This window comes from Trichoderma ghanense (assembly GCF_004382785.1).
Source record: "Trichoderma ghanense strain CCMA-1212 chromosome Unknown scaffold_2, whole genome shotgun sequence".
Taxonomy (NCBI): Eukaryota; Fungi; Ascomycota; class Sordariomycetes; order Hypocreales; family Hypocreaceae; genus Trichoderma; species Trichoderma ghanense.
In genome coordinates, this window is record NW_027395665.1 from 250,574 (window position 1) to 267,776 (window position 17,203).

Below are 17,203 nucleotides of genomic sequence, written 5' to 3' on the forward strand. Positions count from 1 at the left end.
CCGGATGGCGGATTGGGCTTAGCGGGCTGGTGCGACCAGGGGAGCCACGGGCAGAGCAGGAGCAGAGGCGGTCGGTCTCCTTTTTCCCTGGAGTGTGCCTGCCGTTTGCTGTTGGCGTTGCTTCCACTGGCAGTTGCTTTGGAGCATAAACTTCCAAGGACCGGGAAGTGATGAAGGAGCTAGAGGAAGTTCACGGTACATGAGGCTCTCGCTTGTGAATGTGCCGCTGCGGGCTTGGGTAAGGTACCCGCTACCTATCGTGTCCGCCTAAGATGAGGTGGCCTGTGCACTCCCAGCATTACGGCGAAGGCCTTACCGTCTTGGGCTTAGAACAAGAGGAGCGGAAGAAGGTATCTGCCGGAGTTTAAACGGCAGCAGAAAAAGCCAGAGAAATGGGAAAGAAAAAAAATGGCCCGTATCGATAAGAAAAGTCGCAGCTTATTTTTCTTGATGCGACGGCGGCCGATGATATTCGAGCTTCACCTCATTGTACTCACCCGGATGGTCATGGCAAGTGGTCGACAATGAAGACCGACTTTAGGGTATGTTGATGATTTGCTCTAGAATTCCTTTTCAGTCAACACATTTCACCCCATTGCTCTCTCTTTGCACGCATACGCAACCAATGATGCCATGCGATACGATACGCAACATGGTTCAGATGGATATAGAATCAACGGCTAACTGATGGGTTTTTCCAGTTTTCCAACCTGCTGGGCACTGTCTACTGCCAGGGCAACTTGGCCTTCAGTCCCGATGGCACCCATCTCTTCTCGCCCGTCGGCAACCGCGTGACCGTCTTCAACCTGGTAGAGTAAGTCATGCCGGCGCATATGCGACAAGACAAAGGTCGACGGCTAATCTCGACGCAACAGCAACAAATCCCACACCCTCCCGTTCGCACATCGCAAGAACATTGTTCGAATAGGCCTCTCTCCACGCGGCAACCTCCTCCTCACCGTTGACGAAGACGGCCATGCGATCCTGACCAACGTCCCCCGCCGCGTATCCATCTACCACTTCTCCTTCAAGTCGCAGGTCACAGCGCTCTCGTTCTCGCCTTCAGGCAGATACTTTGTGGTGGGATTGGGGCGCAAAGTCGAAGTCTGGCACGTGCCGTCAACCCCCGATACCAATGCCGACGGAGAGCTCGAATTCGCTCCCTTTGTGAAGCGCCGAACCCTGACGGGCCACTTCGACTCGGTCCAGCATATCGAGTGGTCCAGCGATTCCCGGTTCTTCTTGACAGCCTCCAAGGATCTGACAGCAAGGATATGGAGCGTGGAGTATGAAGAAGGCTTCATTCCCACCGTCCTCGGTGGCCACAAGCAAACTGTCATTGGCGCTTGGTTTTCCGGTGATCAGGAAACCATCTACACAGTCAGCAAGGATGGTGCGGTGTTCGCCTGGAAATACGTTAAACCTCTCAACCCAAGAAAGGATGAGAACCAGATGGAGGACGACGACGACGACAGCGACGACGACTCGGACATGAGGTGGCGGATCGTGGAGCGACACTACTTCATGCAAGGTAGCGCACATGTGCGATGTGCCTTTTTCCATGCGGAAACGAATCTCCTGGTCGCCGGCATGTCCAATGGTCTCTTCAGCCTCTACGAGATGCCCGACTTCAACAACATTCACAAACTGAGCATCTCTCAGAGCGACGTCGACTTTGTGACGATCAACAAGAGCGGAGAGTGGCTGGCCTTTGGCGCTTCCAAGCTGGGCCAGCTGCTGGTTTGGGAGTGGCAGTCGGAGTCGTACATCCTCAAACAACAGGGGCACTTTGACTCAATAAACTCTCTCGTCTACTCACCCGATGGCCAGCGAATCATCACCACTGCCGACGACGGCAAGGTCAAAGTGTGGGACATTGAGTCTGGGTTCTGCATCGTGACATTCACAGAACACACCAGCGGCGTCACAGCCTCCGAGTTTGCCAAGAAGGGGAACGTCCTCTTCACGTCAAGTCTGGACGGCTCAGTTAGAGCATGGGATCTCATCAGGTATCGAAACTTCCGGACCTTTACGGCCCCGACGAGGCTTTCCTTTACATGCATGGCTGTCGACCCCAGCGGCGAAGTGGTAGCCGCCGGCTCGCTGGATTCGTTCGACATTCACATCTGGTCGGTGCAGACCGGACAGCTACTTGATCGGCTAGCCGGTCACGAAGGCCCCGTGTCTTCGCTGGCGTTTACGCCAAACGGCAACTCCCTGGTGAGCGGAAGCTGGGACAGGACGGCGCGGATATGGTCCATCTTCAACAGGACGCAGACGAGCGAGCCGTTACAGCTGCAGTCCGATATCCTCGACATTGCCGTTCGACCGGACTCCCTCCAGCTGGCCGTCTCCACGATTGATGGCCAGTTGACCTTTTGGTCAGTATCAGAAGCCGAGCAGACGGCAGGCCTCGATGGGCGTCGCGACGTGTCTGGCGGGCGAAAAGCGTCGGACCGACGGACTGCGGCCAACATTGGCGGCAACAAGAACTTCAGCACGATCCGGTACAGCACCGACGGAAGCTGCCTGCTCGCCGGCGGCAACAGCAAGTACATCTGCCTCTATTCCGTATCGACCATGGTTCTGCTCAAGAAGTTCACCGTCAGCGTGAACCTCTCTCTCTCGGGAACGCAGGAATTCCTCAACAGCAAGCTCCTGACTGAGGCCGGCCCCATGGACGACATCGACATGCAGGGAGAAGCCTCGGACCGCGAGGACCGCGTCGACAAGAGCCTGCCGGGGTCGAAGCGCGGCGGAGATCCGTCGGCGAGGAAGCGCAGGCCGGAGGTTCGGGTCACGGGCGTCGCCTTCTCGCCCGCCGGCACGGCCTTTTGCGCTGCCTCGACGGAGGGTCTGCTCATCTACAGCCTGGACCACACGCTGCAGTTTGATCCGTTTGATCTCAACATTGAGATCACGCCCGCCTCGACCCTGGCGGTGTTGGAGAACGAAAAGGACTACCTCAAGGCGCTCGTCATGGCCTTCCGGCTCAACGAGGCCGGCCTCATCAAGAGAGTCTTCCAGGCGGTGCCGCCCGCCGACATCCCCCTGGTCGTCGCCGACCTGCCCATCGTCTACGTCCCGAGGCTGCTCCGCTTCGTCGCCGCCCAGACGGAGGAGTCGCCGCACCTCGAGTTCTGCCTGCTGTGGATCAAGGCGCTGGTCGACAAGCACGGCGCCTGGCTGACGGCCAACCGCGGCAAGGTGGACGTTGAGCTGCGCGTGGTGTCGCGCGCCGTCGTCAAGATGAAGGACGAGATCCGGAGGCTGGCGGACGAGAACGTGTACATGGTGGATTACCTGCTGGGGCAGGCCGACAAGAAGGACGGCGGCAAGGGCGCGGATGGGGAGGTGTATCTGACGAGCGCGCAGCAGAAGACGGTCGACGCCATCATGAACGGCACGGCGGAGTCGGGTGGCGAGTCAGATGATGGTGAGGATGAGTGGATGGGCATGGAGTAGTTGTGATTCTCTGTTTCTTTTGAACTAGTAGGCACAAATGGGTTATGTTTTACAATCAAATTAGAGCAGATAATGTACAAAGATTGCATGATCAAAACCATAGTCGACTCCAGGAAGTGCATACACAGCCCTACTCTTCCTTGGGCACATCCTCCCACGCCTCCTCAAACCCAGCCGACCTCACCCACATCGAAGCCCCGAACCGCCCCTCCCTGCTCTCCAACAAAAGCCGGTGCACATTCAACCACGTCTCCTCATCCGCGAACCGAATCCACGGCCGATCCGCAAACCTTCTCGACAGCTCTCTCGCGATGAGCAGCGCGCGAACGACCTTGATCGTATGCCCGTCATCCATGATGGCATGGAACCGCGGGAGCAAATCCTCCGGCTTCGTCACGGAGGAGGATTCCGATGCGTCCTTTGGAGTGAAACGTTTGATGGATTCGAGACGGAGGGGCGGACACCCGCGGGCCACGTACTGGACTATGTCGAGCCGGATCTTCCATTCGAGCGCGCGCGCTTTTTGGGCGGGGGTGAGCCAGGGGAAGGAGAGCAAGGTGACGAAGAAGGGGACCGAATTAAGATGGTGACTTTTCATATTTCACATCTCTCTGTAAGTATGCCAACAACTTCCACGCAATGATGGAGGAGAAGAAAAAGAGGGAAAGGGGGGGGGAAAGGGGCTCACATCAAGAAAAAGTCAAACTTGGGCGCGTTCGGCGGATGAAACGCCGCCGCCGCAGCAACATACGCACACGTGTGCGCCATCTCGGCCGTCTTCTCCTCCAGCTCGCCCTCGCCCACGGTCACATGCTTCAGCAGCTCGAGCGCCTCGTCGGGGGCGCGCACGAAGACGCCGTCGTAGATCTTGTTGCTGTCGCCGAAGCGGGCGCTCGTGGCGAGCTTTTCGCTGTGCTGGCGAATGACCGTTTCGAAGATTTCGGGGAGGGGCGTCTTGTTGTTGATGAGGGAGGAGGATGATGATGATGGAGAGGAGGAGGCGGCTTGTTCGACTTTGGTGAGGAAGCCGCCGACGCGGTTCTCGTGGACGGCGGCTTGGGCGAGGCCCTCGGCGATGATGGCGGGTTGCTTCCATTCGAGGCCGTACATGAGCTGGATGAGGGGGTGTAAGAAGCCTGGATGGAGATGTGAGCATATAACGGGCACATGAAGACAGTGGTAGATTCGACTAGTTATCGAGGAACTAGAAAGGGGAGTAAAGAAGAGGTGTCAGGAGAGCATACCAGCAAACAACCGCCCATAGATGGCCTCGCTCCTCTCATCCCCCTTAAAGACATACTCCTGCAGCACCTTCTCCCACCCCTTGTCCGCAATCTCGTCCTGGAAGAACTTGAGAAAGTCGGGATAGTGATCTCCCTTGCCGAGATACGGACTGCCTTCTGACCATCCGCTCTTGAGCTCCTTGACGACGTCGGGGTTGAACTGCTTGGCGGAGATTTGGTAAGAGTCGTTTCCTGCGTAGGCTTTTTCGAGGGTGCTTGGGGAGGCGCCGGTTGCGTAGAGGGAGAGGAGGTGGTGGGCTATCTGTATTGTTGTTTCCCCTTAGTTTCATGTTTCGAGCCACCTTGATGATGATGATGATGATGATGATGATTCTCATCTCATATGAAGGTCATGTAGACCCTAATGGCGAAACATACATGATTGTGAAAGCCCTCTTTGTTGAAGAACACATGATGATTCTGTCGGACGAGTTAGACTTCGCTCAACCCAAGCAATCTCGATAGAGAGAGAGGGGGGGAAGAGAACTCCCCTCCAGATCCTTTTGCAAGAGCTCCGAGACTTTGGCAGCGGCCTCTTCCGTCTGCTTCCACTTCAAGATGCCCGTATTATCCGGCGAAACACGGATCTGCCACGGCGTCGCCATAGTTGCAACAGCACGGATTTGAATCAAAGTAAACGGAATTGAAGATGTCGTGCCTTGTCTGGCCAATTGCAGACGTGAAATGATTGGTCGTGTTCTTGAAAGTAGCGTTGATGAGACAAGTGCCATCATTGATAAGATGGAGGAAAGTTGGGATTAACTACATGGAGCTATATAGCTGCTCCATGAAATCAGACACCCCACATGCTTTTCCGGTAAGGAAACCAACTATCCAATGACATGAAATCCAATAAACATCTGAAGCAAACGGTCAAAACACTTGTTCAAAGCTGGCATTTCAAAGGCTGACAAATTTGCATCGTCAGCCCACATGCAAATGCAGGCGGCACTCCAAGGAAGCCGATGACGATCCTTGTAGCTCGGCTCAGATGCGCATTGGCTCGGCTTCGGCCTTTTGAATGTGAAATGAGGGGCTGCTTGTTCGCCAGCTCGGGAGTCGCTACGCGTTGGTGTGAAGCTGTTTCTAGTAATGGCGAGCGAGGCGGGAAATTGAGGCCGGTCTTTTGCGAGGTCCGAGGCCGAGGGGAACCAGCTGGAGAATGAGAACAAGAAGTTGGAGAAGAGGGGACAAAAGCAGTGACACGCTGTCACATTTACATCATGCAGTAACCAGGAGGCTACGTTGGTCCGGCGCCAAACGGGAATAGCCGTGATGATCGTGTTCTTGGGAAGAAACCTTGAAGTACCTAGTAGTCCAATTAAAAAAGAAGATGAACAAAGACATGCAATACCTGTGCGTGACGAGCTCAGTTGAGAGAGAGACAAACATGGTTGCCACAACTACAAGCACACAGCAATGATGGGAGGATAGATTTGTCCAAGATGAACATGGGGGGTATGAATTTGCCAAGTCTCGTTCTATATAATATAATAAAGCACAAAAGCTCAATAGAGCCCATTCTTTTGTAACAGCCCGTTTTGTTTTCCGTAATCATCATCATCAGCTCCGAGTCCTTCTCTTGAAATTGGAGTCCCATGTTCAACTGGCCAGTGGGGGGGAGGGGGAATATATAGAAGAATCAAAGAGTAAAGTATCCAAAAAGAAATCGTCAAAGAAAGAAAATGCAACAGAGGCTTAAGCCTTGCGCTTCTTGGAGGGCTGAGCGGCGGCCTCGTCCTCGTCCATCTCCTCGTCAGACTCAAAGCTGATGTCGCTCTGGCCATCCAGCTCCTGGGCCGTCACTGTGAGAGGAAATAGTCTTAGCGTTTGCTGCTGCCTTAGTTGCCCTCATCCCCCGACTCCTCCGACGAGTTCTCAGAGGCGTGAATGTACTCACAGAAGTACTTGATGGCGCCGGGCCAGAGGTCCTCGGCGATGCAGACGGCCAGGTCGTCGGCGGTGGGGAAGATCTCCATCTCGTACTCGTCCTCGTCGTCGTCGTCCTCATCGTCGTCCTCGTCGTCGTCGACGGGCTTGCCCTCCTTGCGGGCCTGGCGCTTCTCCTGCTCCTCCTTGACCGCGGCCTGGTTCTCCTCCTCGGAGATGCTGAGGCCGCGGAAGCCGAACCAGGCGAAGAAGCTGACGCCGTCGAGGCCGGTGCTCTCCATCTGCTCCTTGAGCTTCTTCTTGGCCTCGGTGTCCTCGCCCTTGCCGGCCTTGTCGTCCTCCCAGACCTGGTAGACGAGGTCCAGCAGGCCGCTGGTCAGGTCCTTGCCGGGCTTCCAGTTGATCTTGACGGGCTCGCTGACGAGGCCCGCCCAGCCGTCCTTGTTGCGGCGCCACCAGAACTTCTTCTCGAGCACCTTGTTCTCAAAGTACTCGTTCTCGCTGAACTCGAACTTGATGGCGATGCTGCGGGGGTCGCCGTCGGGCAGCTCGAAGCGCTCGACGGACAGGTCGACGAGGGAGCTCAGGAGGACGGCAGAGTCGGTCGGCTGGACGTACTCGTCGATGTCCGGGGGAGCCTGCTCGAAGACGAGGGGCCAGAAGCTGGGGATCTGGGCAATGACCTTGGCGCGCTTGGCGTACAGGTCCTTGGTGAGCTTGGCCTGCTGGCGGACTGTGAAGAGAGATGATTGTCAGCTGCCGGCTTCATTTTCCTTTTTCCTTTGCTTGCAGTGGTGAAACTTACGGAGCTCGAGCTCAACCTCCTCGAACTCATCCTCGAGGTTCTCCAGCTGCTCGTAGAAGACGGCGCTGTTGTCGGCGGCCTCGGCAGACATTGTGACTGTAGTGTGTGGGTATGTCGTGAAGCTGAAGTGAGAAGAATGAGAGAAGAGAGAGAGAGTTTGATATGAAGGGAATGCGGTTTGTCTACGTTTCTCGTTAAGAGGACGGGAGGAGAGGAGCTCGACGATGCCTTATATATGCAGTGGAACCAGGCAGGCAAATGACGTCTGATGGGGTTAGACCAGAAAATTTCTCGCAGCCTCTGGCGGTGGAGGAGCAAGAGAAGCAAATCAAACAAGTCAATGCAACGGGGAGAGACCCTGATTTGCTGATACAACCATTGGGGGAGTGAAGCAATCAAGAGAGGGACAAGAAAAAATCGACGTCGAAAAGAGCTTGCAGATTTTGGTGAGGTGTGAGTGGAGGGGCCGTGGACTCTTGAGAAGCGGTACCTTGCCTAGCAGGGCATGGGCTCACAAGGCAATTGGCCGCTAGATGGCCGGATCCCTGGACATCAGCGCCTGAAACGGCAAAAGCAGGGGCCGCTACGCTCGCTGCAGTTTGGCGGAGGGTCCGCTGGAGCCGAAGCTCTTGCAGCGGGGGGGCCCACTGAAGGGTCGCCTAGGGACTGAAAATTTACGATCCACCCAACGTGAAGATTGGAGAGAGGAAAAGTTTTTGTGAGGCGTAACAGCAGGTACTCGCGGAGAGTATGCGATTTGTATGGACAGACCAGGTCACTCGAAAGATTTTTCCTCTCTTGTTGAAGCATTGCATCAGACACCTACTGTATGACTGGAACTGTCTCGCTTCTCCACTATGAGGACCAAGACGCATGAAGTGGGGGAGAGTAGAAGCAAGAGCCTAGAAGCTGGGACTGCCCCAGAGACGGCCGAGGGACGAGACCGGGAAGACGCCATCCCGAAGCCTCTTTGAGCTATTCATAGCTATCAATGGGGGCTCATATTTCGTGGACGAAGCTCCAGACAATGAGCCGAGACGAGAGAGGATTGCGAGTGATCTGCCGGATGGGCGTCCTGGATCTTCACCCACCTAATGACCTGGAACTGAACCTCACAAGTGTGAGCTTGGTCGATATCGTCGAGTCTCTTCATGTGCAATAGGTACTGCTGTTGAGGATGACTCCCGCACAATCATTTACCATGGATACAAACCACCGCACCTGTCATCATATCTTTCTTTTCTCTTCCATCCTCGCCATCAGACACCTGCCCATCCATCCCATTGCCAACTTCAACTTCTTCAACAATCTAAAGAATTGCTTATCGGATAAGCCATGCCCCTCCCCCGCCTCGACCGAAAACCCCCCACCTTCTTGTCACGAAAGTGCCCTCACCAACGATTGCTTACCAGCTCACTCAACGTACCTCCAAGTGATTCGTCTCTTTCTTCCAACAGTCAACTACCTGACCTCTTCCACCTCACATTCGACTCACTTTTCGTTCAGAACGGCTCCAACATGAAGTGACATGATGGTGAACCCCTAAGCACCCTTTCTTGTCTTTTCCTGGCTTTATTAACCAAGGACTTCTCCCATCTTCGCAGACTTGTTCTGTCTCTTCTCTTCTCTCCTCTCTCAACCCTTCCGACCTTGACACGTCTACTCCAAAGGCTTCAGTACTGAACCGCAGACAACCCAACAGATCTGCCATTACCTTCTGCTATTTCTCTCCACCAAGTCTCAAAGACCCCTTCTTACCCTTCATCATCCCTCCCCAACCCCCAAAATGCCGACCCCCATCGATCTGGGCCAGCCCACCAAGCTCAACTGCGAGGTCGCAGTCTTCAGCGGCGCCGCCGGCCTCGAGGCCCAGGATCTGGGCGCCAAACGCATCGAACTCAATGCCCCAGGCTCGTACGAAGAAGGTGGCCTCACGCCCCCGGTCAAGGAGCTGACCTCGATTGCCTCGCAGCTTGAAATCGCCGTCCGCATCATGATCCGCCCCCGCGGAGCCCCTCGCCCTACTGCCACTGCTGCTTATGCCGCGCAGCTCAAGCTAGACCAGGAGCAAGCCCAAGCCCAAGACCAGGAGCAGCAGCACCAAGCTCAGGCTCAGGAAAGGGAGCTGAGCGAGGAAGAGAAGCAGAAGCAGAAAGAAGCCGAGGAGGACGCCCTCCAAGACTTCATCTACACAGACGACGAGATCGCCCTCATGCTCCAGGCCATCGCCGACTTCAAGGCCACCCGCGTCCTCAACCCCATTCGCGGCGACGGCTTCGTCTTTGGCGTCCTCCGCCGCCAGACAAAGGCCTCCACCCTCGCCAAGTACCCGGACTTCAAGTACACCATTGACGAGGAGCGCTGCCGCCTCCTCATCGACGCCGCCAAGCCCTTCCCCTGCGTCTTCCACCGCGCCTTCGACCCCATCGCCGCCTCGGAGCGCTGGGCCAAGGGCATCGACATCCTCGTCCGCTGCGGCTTCGACGGCGTCCTCACCGCCGGCGGCCACGGTGGCTGCCACCTCAACCAGGACAAGCTCGACGCCATCTGCCACCGCGGCCACCCGGGCAGCCTGCAGCTCATCGCCGGCGGCGGCGTCCGCAAGGGCACCGTCGGGCCCCTCGTCGCGCAGCTCTCCGTCCACGGCACTAAGAACGTCTGGATTCACACCGCCGCGATTGGCAGGAGCGTTGACAGGGACAGGGAGGGCCTCCGCGTCGAGGAGCTCAACGCCCGCGAGCTCCGGGGCATCATCAACATCATGAACAACACCCGGCCCGACTAGAAGTCGCCGGCTGACCACTGGCGCAAGCACTACGCCCACCTCTACAAGCAGTAAGAGGCCCCCTCGTTCCAGTGGAAGAAGGGAAGGGCGAAGCATATGAGGGCTGCTCCTCCTCGCGTTGATACACCACTCAACAAGGTATCTATCTGCCTTTTCGGTTCGCCACGGTTATTTAAGCCAGCCATTTTCATCATTCCCACCAAATTCCCCCATCATGCTGGCGTTGGCCGGACCCGACAATAACTTTGCTATTTTCACTTTATTTGATTCGATTCGGTAACAGGGATGCAATTCATCTTACAATCAAGGTTCAACAAGAACGAGGTATGGCAAACACTTGCCAAAGGGAAATACCCTATTGAAGGGCATTTATGGCACACGGAGAGGTATTACCGGTTCAGACAGATAGGGGTACAAATCAGATAGGAGCTTCACTAACGCAGAGCAATGAATTACGAGATTATGACTGAGCCTGTTCCTTACGCGTAACGTTAAAGGTAACAGTAAATACAGCGCATGACGCGCTCTCACGCAGTCTATATGTACTCTCTATATATGCTCATTGAACTACGTCTCCACACAGTAAGCATGCGTCTAGTAGCTCTCCTTGCCGTGTGCCAGACCCAGGCAGTTGGCAATCTTGTAGAAGATGTCAACGTTGCTATAGGTGCCGCCAAAGGTCTCTTGGCAGGGGCCCAGCGCAAAGACGGGCACGTCGGTCAGGGAGTGGACGCCCTGGGCCTCGGTGGTGGGGATGGTGCCGTTGATGACGATGCCGTCGACGCCGTCCTCGGGGTTGACAAAGTACTCGCTGCCCATGGGCACGGCGGGCAGCCTGGGGGCGTCCTTGTGCACCTTGTAGTTCTCGCGGTGGTCGGGAGCGGCACCAACACCGCCGGCGATGGCGTAGCGAGGCTCCCAGTTGGTGGGGAAGTTGACGCCGGTGCCGTAGCTGACCTTGCCCTTCTTCGTGTACTGGGAGAGGCCCGACTTTTCGTAGACGCCAATGGCGTTGCGCTTGGCACGCTCGTCCTTTTGCGCGGCAAGGTACTCGGTATCGGCAGAGCCAAAGACGCTACGAGTTGCAACGCGTCAGTCACTATGCTTCAAAAGACATACCTGGGAAAAAGGGGGTAAGAGGACGTACTCAAAGCCGTGGCCGTGGTCAGCGGAGACAATAACCAGGGTCTCGTCCAGGATGCCCAACTTCTCCAGCTTGGCAACGGTGGCGCGAACGGTGTCGTCGAGCTCCAAGAGGTCGCCCAGAGCGCGGTCGTAGTCGAGGACGTGCATGGCCTTGTCGATGGAAGCAGCCTCGGACATGAGGAAGAAGCCCTCGTCACCACCACGCTTGTGCAGGATGTCAACGGCCTTGAGCGTCATGTCCTTGAGACCAGGCAGGTCGAGGGCAGGAGCGGTGGTGCCCTTGGGGTCGTTCTTAAACTTCTTGAGGACGTCCTTGTAGATGTTGCGGTCCAGCCAGACGGGCATGACACCCTGGCAGAAGACGCCTAGGGCCTTCTTGTTGTTGTCGGCCTTGAGGAGGGACTTCTTGTCGAGGCTTACGGTGTACCCCTTCTTGGCAAACTCAGCATAATAGTCCTTTCCCTGGTAGGAGCCGGCACCGGGGAGAAACTGCTCAGCACCGCCGCCGAAGAAGACATCGGGCCCGCCGTGGTTGGTCCAAGAGAAGTTGGTGACACCGTGCAGGGCCTGGTCAATCAGAGGACCATACTCGCTCCGGCGGCGAGTGTGCCCGGTCAAAGCAATCGGCGTCGCATCCGCAAGGAAAGCGGTGGAAACGGCGCCCCAAACACCCTTCTGTCAGGGGCATTAGCGTACTCGGCTCGTCTTAAGGGAGTCGCTATAAAACTTACCCGAACACGCTTGAAGATCTCGACAATGGTCTCGACCTTGGGGTCATCAAAAGCATCGGGAGAGGAGTCGGCGTGGACACTGAATTCGTGAGTGAGCTTTAACTGCGTCGGAAGAGAAGTATATGCCTCCCGCAAGAGCATGGCACCCACCCCATGGCGTTGACGGTGCTCTTGTGGCCAGAATACAGAGCAGAGGCCGAGTTGGCGGAGTCGGTGATGTAGCTGTCAATCGAGTGCGTCATCTGGTGGCCCAGGACGGGGAAGTCGTCAAGCTGCAGACGAGTCTGGTATTTGCCATTGATACTCTGGTGCCCAAGGAGGCGAGCAGCGGTGATCTGGAGCCAAGCGATGTCAGCAGTGAGTCCAAGCAGTGTCAGTTTCCCCGCCCAACTGCAGCTTACCATGTTGGTGGTCATGCCATCGCCAATGAAGAAGATGACGTTCTTGGCCCTCTTCTTAGTGTGCAGGTCGCGCACAACCCACTTGGCGGTGGTTTTGTCTCCATTGTAGTAGCTCAGAGTCACGGTGTAAGTGCCCGGCTCGTACAGGGCAATCTTGCGGTAGGCCTTGGAGGCGACGTTGACGACCGAAGGCTTGTGGGCATCCTGGGCGAAGAGGTCCTCGTACCAGCTGAACGTCCACTTCTCAAGAGCAGGCTCCTTGATGCCAAAGGCGTGGGCAAAATCCTTGGCCTTCTCGCCGTCCTTGGCAATGGTGACCTTGAACTTGTCGTCGGGCTTGCCGTTGTGGGCGGCCTCGGAGCCGTTGACGGGCGCGTGAACCTCGACACGCAGGTCGAACAGCTGGCCAGGCAGAAAGTCGCTCTGGTCTGGAGGAAGCAGACATCCCAGCGTCGGACACGTTCCCAGCCGCTGAAAGGTCTGGGCTGAGACGACTCCGTTCAGCGAGGCTGCGAGGAGGCTAACGAGCCCGAACTTGGCAATCATCGTGACTGACGATGGCAACAGAAACTGGGGGGAGTGCCAATGACTGCAGGGCAGGTGAGGAAGACGGGGCGAGAGGAGAGGGCAAGGTGAGGCACACGAGGCCGGCGGTCCCTATATAAGTGTACGGACAATCCGGGCCTCTATCTCCTCGCGTGCGTAATGGCCAGGCCGATCCCACGTAAAATGTTGCAGTTGGCGGCACATTCCGCTAGCCTTCCTGGCTCAGCAGTTGTGCCATCCACCTTGAGCACACGTGGAGGGGAGATGGGGATGGAGATGGAGGGCGTATGCAAGGCACCTCGTCGAGCTGGCCGGGAAGCATCGGCATCCCTGCCTCTGGTGAGTCCATGGCGGCTGGACGATGGCACCGTGGGACACAGATATGAGGTCGCAACTGCATCACAGGCAGGATAGGCACTCAAATGGTCTGGACGGGCTGTATCTTTGCCCTTTTGTTAGTTCTCGTGTGGGGGAGGGCGCAGGGTTGCACGTTCGAGAATGCCACCCACGATGGCATGCATGGTGAGTTTTCCTGAACATGAGGCGTCCCCCAGATGCTCGCCGCCATACGAGGACCCTATCGGGCCAGGAAAAGCTGGCAGCACCTCGTCCATCGCGATGCCCAAGCACCGGGGCGGCACAGAAGGCAGCCCGCTTCTTGTCCAGCAATGCAGGCACGTGTTGGAGTATTCAATGCCAGCAATCGACCCGGACGTTTGTTGGACCCTTGGCAGCTCGCCTTGGAGGAGACAATAATATCCCAGTCACCATGATCAGATCATAGTGCAATCAACGCCTCTCTCGTATCGTCGTAGTAAGTGCTTTACTAAGGTTACCTACCTAGGAAAGGAACGAGCTCAGAATAACCTCATCCATCAAAGTCGTTGACCGTCTCTCGCTATAACCAATCCAGTCTAGCGCCTCTACAGGGGACCTGGGGACTTTCGTCTGCAGCCGAATGAGGCCTGCTAATCAATACATCCCTCGTGCTTTCCCGAACATCTGCATCTTGGCACTCGTCCCCGTGGCGTGATGCCTCGGTTTCATTGGCCGTCGAGAGCCTGCAACTGGTCCTGGCTCGCGGCTGCCGTGCGATTTGACTATCGAAAAGTGCAAAAGTTCGCCGTTGCTGGCAGGCACCATCTGAGGTTGCGCACTAGGAGTTTCTGTTATTGTTATGCTTATTTCTGATTTCTTATTTTGACTTAGTATTCCCTTGATATCATTCCATTCTACGGCGATGAGATTTCATAGCCATGGACCCTCCGGAGCTATTACTGCTCCGTCCTGGTCACATACAGTTCCAGTATAGGTAAGACGGCAGTTAAAATCTCATTCGACGAGTCTCTACTTTGCTTTGATGCTGCTCATTTATCAGCATCATCTTATATCAAGGCACACTCCTGAACAAATGCTCAGTCTGTCCACTCGGGCTCTCGCCCAAAGGAATACGACGTCCATGGCGCGGTCAGTATGTGGGCGGCAGTCACAAAACGGTCCACATTGTCCGGCAAACTAGCAGCCAGCCTCTTCTCAATCCGTTGACCGACGCTGGAACCAAAGGACACCTTGACCTTCAGCTCGAGCCCTCAGTCGATATAGTAGTACTGATGTCGATGTCAACACATGTAACATTGAATCAAACTTGTTCCGGGAGTAGGCACCCCATTACGAACGATGCGATACCTATACCAACATGATTGCACCACTCTAGCCCAGGCTCTGTATAGGTACATAGATGAAGTTGATAATGCTCGCAGTCGGTTCAACTATGCCCCAATGTCTATCTGCACTATCAGACAGGAGCAGTACAGACATGACAGGCAAGCTATGGTCAAGTCTGGTATATCACGAGATGCCAAACATAAAGGCCACTTGAGAAAAATAAGAGAATTACTTGACAAAAGAGCGAGCACAACATCGCCTTATTGGACCTTCATAAGATGTGTCCATTATCCATTTCTCGTGGGGTAATGTTTGGAGTATTCAACTATTAGTGAGATGCCAACAAGGTACAACACCTCGTTCTCATTTTTTTATTCTGTACTTTCTACGCAATCCATCTCTATCAAGTCTAGGATATACTCAGCGCTGCTGCAGCTGCCTCCACATCTACCTCCGCCACCACCTCATCCCGACTGTCGGGTTCAGGCGCAAGACTCGCAATCTGCGCCGACGCCTCCTTGTCTAAATCTACCCAAGCCGGCTTATTAATCCTGTCCGCGCTCGCCTCGCTCTTGAAGTGGTAACCCCTCGCCCTGGGCCTTTCACCCGTACCCTCAGGCAGCATAGGCTCATACGAAGCAGTAAACTTGCGCGCCGCTTCTTCAAAGGCAGCCTGTCCACCTTTAGCAAGCGTCTCGCGAATGCCTGCAAAGAACTCGTCAACGACGTGGTGGTTGTGGATCTGCAGCAGGTTCCAGCCGAGCATCTCCTTTGCGTTGAGCAGGTGGTGGAGGTACGCCCTGTGGTGCTTCGTGCAAGTGTAGCACGGACAGCCTTTCGCAAGCGGCACGACGGCGACCTTGTGCTCTGGGGACCACATGTTGATTCCGAGAGGCTGTACTCCATCGACGCTTGGGGGTGGGAAGGAGAATGTCATGGCGACGCCGGCGTCGGAGGTGCTGTTTGCAAAGTTGAGCGTGCAGATGTCGATGCCGAGGGAAATCTGGCGCAGGACTTCGTGGGGGGTCTTGGGAGGGTCCATGGATAGTTTGGGGAGAGGTGTTAGGGGAGGGTAGTTGACGAGCTCGGGAAGCAAATTCGTGCCATAGACTGCCAGTCCTTCCAGCTTATCGAGCACGTCTTCCGATAGATGTCTGAGATAGTCCCACTGGATGGGGTACTCGACTGGGAGCACGGGAGCAAACACGGAACTCTCGAGGTTTTCAGGGACTTTGGACGGACCCAGTCTGTCCAAGAACTCATCCAGCCACACCTCCGTCCGCTCCACCATCCGTATCAGCTTTTTCGACGGAGGTGTTGCGCTGGTGTGCGGCAGCTCGGCCATTGGGAGCACAATGTCGGGTTGCAGCGACTGGACGGCGGACGCATATTCGGGCACCGTTACACTGCGGAAGCCGGTGCAAGTGAATACGGTCATTGCCTTGGGCGTGTTTCCGTAAGGGGTTGTCACGGCGGGACAACGTCGCGGACCAAGTATGGAAATGCTGTTTGGGGGCAGGGCTGTGAATTTGTGTAGCCGGCGTGAGGTATCGCTGCCAGGAGTTTGGTATACAGGAGGCTCCTTTTTCTCAATGACTACCACCCAGTGTCAGACAAAGTAGCACCGGAAGGAGAAGATGATCTGAATAGACCTACAGTCTTCGAATGCCATGTAAACTCCGCTTACAGATGTGTGTCTGCTGAGGTTATCAGGAGTGAGATGGGGCACCGCCCCGCGAGATGTGACTGCGAAAAAGTTTGGTGTGTCGATGACCTTTTTGCCGGGGAGAGAGAGTTTACCCAATCGTGCTGCTGAGCCGTCGATGGCTGCAGAGCTTATGAGCTCGAATATCTTGCGGCCAGACATTTGGGGGTTGTTGTCGAGATTTGAATCGCTCATTTTGAGGAGTCCGTTCTAGGGTGAGGAGGTTGACGAAAAATGAGATGAACAAAGAAGGACCAGCGAGTCTATAACGCAAACAGAGGTATATGAGAAATCAAAGTACGTCTTTTGATGGAGTGAAAAGTCATCAACTGCTTGAGTCTATGCGTCAAATGGGCTGAATGAGAGATGCTGGCGAATATCGAATCACATTGAATCTTTCACGATTGGCCCCCATCTTCGTACTTTGTACATGTGATTCACGCAAATTGATCGACGTTTCTTGCGGTGCCTGGCCGATAAGAGCCCACGCGCCTTATCGTTTGCCGATGTTGGCCCGATACTTAGCAACCTGCGCTTGACCTCTTGCAGCCAGTGCGTCTAGATGCCGAACCTTTTGATGATGACACCCCTTTGCTGGATTGGCCAAGAGACAGCAGAGAAGATGCTCGGTCCAAGTGCCGGCTGGATGGATGTCTTTTGTTAGCGAGATGAAGAATTGAGGATTTGACGAGAGAAGGTCCGCATACTATAGCGAAATAAAAAGCATGGACCTAACAGAATTTCTCCTATTTGGCGCCTCAGTTGAGCTGGGTCGCATGAA

At 55.5% G+C, this 17,203-nt stretch overlaps 6 protein-coding genes across 6 annotated transcripts; 2 read left to right on the top strand and 4 right to left on the bottom strand.

The window, feature by feature from the left end:
• Nucleotides 1-524: 524 nt before the first annotated feature.
• Nucleotides 525-3,465, top strand: CCMA1212_002475 (uncharacterized protein; the record flags this gene model as incomplete). The annotated part of the gene is made up of 3 exons (XM_073699857.1): nt 525-542; nt 702-814; nt 876-3,465. 3 exons carry the CDS (start codon nt 525-527, stop codon nt 3,463-3,465), a joined length of 2,721 nt encoding a protein of 906 aa, XP_073561209.1.
• A 130-nt stretch (nt 3,466-3,595) lies between these two features.
• CCMA1212_002476 (Oxidoreductase AflY) lies at nt 3,596-5,479 on the bottom strand (the record flags this gene model as incomplete). Its single annotated transcript, XM_073699858.1, has 4 exons — nt 3,596-4,055; nt 4,154-4,601; nt 4,710-5,006; nt 5,236-5,479. 4 exons carry the CDS (start codon nt 5,477-5,479, stop codon nt 3,596-3,598), a joined length of 1,449 nt encoding a protein of 482 aa, XP_073561208.1.
• Nucleotides 5,480-6,446: 967 nt separating this feature from the next.
• Nucleotides 6,447-7,534, bottom strand: CCMA1212_002477 (uncharacterized protein; the record flags this gene model as incomplete). Its single annotated transcript, XM_073699859.1, has 3 exons — nt 6,447-6,553; nt 6,649-7,371; nt 7,444-7,534. The coding sequence occupies 3 exons, from the start codon at nt 7,532-7,534 to the stop codon at nt 6,447-6,449; spliced, it is 921 nt and encodes a 306-aa protein (XP_073561207.1).
• A 1,695-nt stretch (nt 7,535-9,229) lies between these two features.
• Nucleotides 9,230-10,228, top strand: CCMA1212_002478 (uncharacterized protein; the record flags this gene model as incomplete). The annotated part of the gene is made up of 1 exon (XM_073699860.1): nt 9,230-10,228. The coding sequence occupies one exon, from the start codon at nt 9,230-9,232 to the stop codon at nt 10,226-10,228; it is 999 nt and encodes a 332-aa protein (XP_073561216.1).
• Nucleotides 10,229-10,822: 594 nt separating this feature from the next.
• On the bottom strand, nt 10,823-13,052 carry CCMA1212_002479 (Alkaline phosphatase H; the record flags this gene model as incomplete). The annotated part of the gene is made up of 4 exons (XM_073699861.1): nt 10,823-11,303; nt 11,376-12,049; nt 12,106-12,184; nt 12,256-13,052. The coding sequence occupies 4 exons, from the start codon at nt 13,050-13,052 to the stop codon at nt 10,823-10,825; spliced, it is 2,031 nt and encodes a 676-aa protein (XP_073561215.1).
• A 2,074-nt stretch (nt 13,053-15,126) lies between these two features.
• On the bottom strand, nt 15,127-16,854 carry CCMA1212_002480 (uncharacterized protein; the record flags this gene model as incomplete). The annotated part of the gene is made up of 3 exons (XM_073699862.1): nt 15,127-16,313; nt 16,374-16,632; nt 16,846-16,854. 3 exons carry the CDS (start codon nt 16,852-16,854, stop codon nt 15,127-15,129), a joined length of 1,455 nt encoding a protein of 484 aa, XP_073561587.1.
• Nucleotides 16,855-17,203: the final 349 nt, after the last annotated feature.